This window comes from Seriola lalandi, unplaced genomic scaffold, assembly GCF_002814215.2.
Source record: "Seriola lalandi dorsalis isolate HSWRI2012SDOR001 ecotype SW California unplaced genomic scaffold, Sedor1 jcf7180002054229, whole genome shotgun sequence".
In the NCBI taxonomy this organism is placed as follows: domain Eukaryota; kingdom Metazoa; phylum Chordata; class Actinopteri; order Carangiformes; family Carangidae; genus Seriola; species Seriola lalandi.
Window position 1 is genome coordinate 6,955 of NW_019524782.1, and position 4,529 is coordinate 11,483.

Sequence of the window (4,529 nt, forward strand, 5' to 3'; positions counted from 1 at the left end):
CCCCCCCCCCCCCCCCCCCCCCAACAGAAGGATGCATCTGTCAGACATCCTGTGGGGTAGGGGGTCAGGAGGTCTCTGTTGCTCATTATTCCTGACCTGTGCTGATGACATCACAACAGCTAGAGGAGCTGTGGTTGCTGATTGGTGGGATTGTTGTTCATGTGTTCACCCTGTTTTATAATAAATTACATTGTTTAATCACAGTTTACTGTTTTTTCATTTAAAACAGCATTATTTTCATGAACAGACATTCTGAAATGAATTCAGAAAACATAAATAAATGGTTATGATTTCATACATTTCTCTTTGTAATGAACAGAGTAATGCATAAAAATAAAATAAAAAACGTCATAGTATAGTAAGTCATAAAAATGTACTAGTAGGGAATTGTACTGACCTTGCAGTGCGTTCACTTATGCAAAGCTAGACAGCCAGTTAACATTTAGAATTCCTCCAATAACACACAAGGCTTGACTTTTCTTGTTTTTTTACTGAAAACTCTTTTCCACATTTGCTTTGTTTTTAAAACTGAAACATTACAGAGATAAAACATAAATCAGTACACAAAATGTTCCATGCACATGTAGAAATGACATATTATACACACACGCTTTAACAATGTCAAAACAGGCACTGTACTGTGTGGAAAATAGCTTAACTACCACAATAGCTACAACCCACAAGCCAATTGTCAACAGAGCTAGCTGCTGCAAATTAGCAGAGCACATGTTTAGCTAACCCGATAAAACTCTTCAATATGTAAATACTTTAAGAATATAGCAGTAATCTACATATACTACTCAAAGACACATGATTTCCAAGGCAGAAGCGTGACAGAGAAACCTCCAACAGATACAAGCATCGAGCAGTGTCCGTCAACAGTCTAATCTGTGACCAGCAGGTGGCAGCACAGAACATGAGCTAATACAGATTAATCGATGGTTTTTAACCTTTTAACTTATGAAACCCACTTTTTTAAACTCTTATAATCTTTAACTTATTGAAATTATTTATCAACTTAACTTGTAGGAATAAAAAGTAATAAAAACGACATAGCCATAAAAAGTCAAAGCATAGTAAGCCAAATTAAGTTATAGTATAATGAGGCATAAAAAGTCATAAAATAGTACGGGATCAAAGATTTCATAAAATCATCATAAAAATGTCATAAAAAAGTAATAGTATAGTAAGGTAGAAAAAACATTATAGAATAGAAAGGGATTAAAGATACAAAAACGCCATAAAAATCTCATAATATAGTAAGGCTTCGAAAAAGTCACAAAAATGTCAGGGGACAGTAAGGCATCAAAAATTTCATAAAAACAAACAAAAAAAGTCAGGCATAAAATGTTTAATTTAATTAAGGCATAAGTCATGAAAAGTTAGTTTAGTATAGTAAAACATAAAGGTTGTATATCTATCTCCCATATTAAGACTTCTTTACGTGTCACAGTATTTCCAGAGGGTTCTGGAGTCAGGTGGTTCAAACAGAATTACTTATTTATGAAAAGAGAGATGATCAAAACAGACAATTCTGAAGGAATTCTTTCTTTTAACCTTTAACTGTTTCATACTTGTCCTAATAGGGTAAATGTTAAGTTCACATTCATACATGTTTACTCATGTTGTCTCTGTCCCACTGAGAGACACTGACCATGAGACACAGGTGAAACACTTGAGGGCAGGGCAGACGATCACACAGGAGGGAAACAGGACAAAGACAGGAAGTAAATATACCATGAGACACACAATGCCAGTGATTTCAAAATAAAACAGGGGCTTCCGTAAACAGCTGAGCAGAGTGGATATGGAGCGACCCGGGAGAATGAAGATGATTTTGATCAGAGGACGACCTTACTTACTGCGTGATACCGCACAAATGAGCACGCTGCTCCGTGTACACACTTCTGTTCTCCTCCTCCTGCTCCCCTCGCTGGTGACGAGTGGAACGACAAATAAACACCACCTACTGGACACTCCTTTTCTTGTCCTTTATTATCAAACATCAGAACAGTTGGTGACATCACAGGTTACACAGCAAACAGCCAATCAGCTGCAGCCGTTATGTGTCAGTGTGTGTGTTTCAGAGAGTGTATCTCTCGTCTCCAGTGTGTGTTCCAGTTCTGTATTTTCCTCAGTTGGTTTCGTTTGTCATCATCTGAACGTAGCAACTCTGACCTGAACAGCTGTTCAAATTGCTGACACACACACACACACACACACACACACACACACACACACACACACACACACGATGTGAAGCAGATACATAATTTTATCGTGTGTGTGTGTGTGTGTGTGTGTGTGTGTGTGTGTGTGTGTACCTTCACAGCTTTGTCTCTCTGTTCTATAACAGTCAGATGTCCCAGGGTGCAACTGGTTGCGGTGATGGAGGCTGTTGTTGCTGTGGTAACAGAGGATGACAGGTCATCAGTGATGTTGGTGGGTGGGGTGAGGTACGAAATCCCAGACCAGGTCCTGACACACACACACACACACACACACACACACACACACACACACACACACACACAGAATTATTTGATAAATATTTGTATCGGCTGTCTCCTCTGATGTCACAGGTGGGTCACAGGTCTGGTTACCTGCTTCCTGTGCAGGATCTCTGTCCTGGGTCAGTTCCTGTCTCCATGGTAACAATGCTGTCTTCAGAGTGCTGGTCGGATGCTGCCTTGGTTTCTATGGAAACAGAAAAAATGAAAACCTACTGAATGACATGAGGCCAAAGGTGTCAAAGTCACAGATAGAAACCCGACTGCAGGATCCAGATCACAGTCAAAGGTCAAAGGTGAGCGGTTACCTGCAGGTGTCAGCAGGTCGTCCAGCTGACAGAGCAGCTTCTCCGTCAAAGATGCCAGTAATGTCACAAACTCCTCCCCCCGGACTCGCACACACTCCTGCACACACACACACACACACACACACACACACACACACACACACACACAGATGTTACAGGTGTGACTCTGACAGGAACAGATGTTACAGGTGTGACTCCTCCTCCTGTACCTGTAGTTCTAGGTGTGAGCAGCAGACGGCGCTGTGCAGCCTCTCCTGTCTCCCCTCCTCTCTGCTGATCACAGTTTGCAGCTTGCCCCCCCCCACTGACACTCGCAGCTGATGCAAGTTGACAGTCTGAGGACAGAAACAGAGTCAGGAGACTCACCTGGACACACCTCAGTCCTCATGTCCTCAGGTACTCACCTTCTCCTGCTCACTGGCTGTCAGAATCTCCTCCAGCTTCCTTCTCACTCCGCCCACCTCCTCTCTGAGCTCAGCCTCCTGCTGTTGCTCATAGTTACTGATCAACACTGCAGGGAACGAATGAAGCAGGTCGTCCAACACAGACAGCTGGTCCACCAGGTCTGAGAGACAGACAGGTAGAAGAGAGGGCAGGCAGGCAGGTAGAGAGACAGGCAGGTAGAGAGAGAGAGACAGGTAGAGAGGGAGATGGGTAGAGAGAGAGAGAGAGACAGGCAGGTAGAGAGTAAGACAGGTAGAGAGGGAGATGGGTAGAGAGAGACAGGTAGAGAGGGAAATGGGTAGAGAGAGAGAGAGAGAGAGACAGGCAGGTAGAGAGTAAGACAGGTAAAGAGAGAGAGACAGGCAGGCAGGTAGAGAGACAGACAGGTAGAGAGAGAGAGAGAGATAGGTAGAGAGTAAGACAGGTAGAAGAGAGGGCAGGTAGGCAGGTAGAGAGACAGGCAGGTAGAGAGAGAGAGAGACAGGCAGGTAGAGAGACAGGCAGGTAGAGAGAGAGAGACAGGTAGAGAGTAAGACAGGTAGAGAGGGAGATCGGTAGAGAGAGAGAGACAGGCAAGTACAGAGTAAGACAGGTAGAGAGAGAGACAGGCAGGCAGGTAGAGAGACAGGCAGGTAGAGTGAGAGAGAGACAGGTAGAGAGTAAGACAGGTAGAGAGGGAGATGGGTAGAGAGAGAGAGACAGGCAGGTAGGGAGTAAGACAGGTAAAGAGAGAGAGACAGGCAGGCAGGTAGAGAGACAGACAGGTAGAGAGAGACAGGTAGAGAGACAGGCGGGCAGGTAGAGAGACAGGCAGGTAGAGAGAGAGACAGACGGGTAGAGAGTGAGACAGGTAGAGAGGGAGATGGGTAGAGAGAGAGAGACAGGCAAGTACAGAGTAAGACAGGTAGAGAGAGAGACAGGCAGGCAGGTAGAGAGACAGGCAGGTAGAGAGAGAGAGAGACAGGTAGAGAGTAAGACAGGTAGAGAGGGAGATGGGTAAAGAGAGAGAGACAGGCAGGCAGGTAGAGAGACAGACAGGTAGAGAGAGAGAGAGATAGACAGGTAGAGAGGGAGATGGGTAAAGAGAGAGAGACAGGCAGGCAGGTAGAGAGACAGACAGGTAGAGAGTGAGACAGGTAGAGAGACAGGCGGGCAGGTAGAGAGACAGGCAGGTAGAGAGAGAGACAGACAGGTAGAGTAACATGGGTAGAGAGAGAGAGACAGGCAGGTAGAGACACAGACAGGTAGAGAGTAAGACAGGTAGAGA

The 4,529-nt window shown here is 44.7% G+C and overlaps 1 protein-coding gene across 1 annotated transcript in view; it reads left to right on the top strand.

The window, feature by feature from the left end:
* Positions 1-2,655, top strand: part of entr1 (endosome associated trafficking regulator 1) — a gene marked incomplete at its 5' end in the record, with an annotated part of 7,116 nt that extends 4,461 nt beyond the window's left edge. Inside the window, one exon of the mRNA XM_087173453.1 lies at positions 2,583-2,655. Within this exon, the coding sequence (XP_087029579.1) occupies positions 2,583-2,655 (73 nt within the window). The remainder of the gene's footprint in view (positions 1-2,582) is intronic.
* Between the last annotated feature and the right edge of the window lie 1,874 nt (positions 2,656-4,529).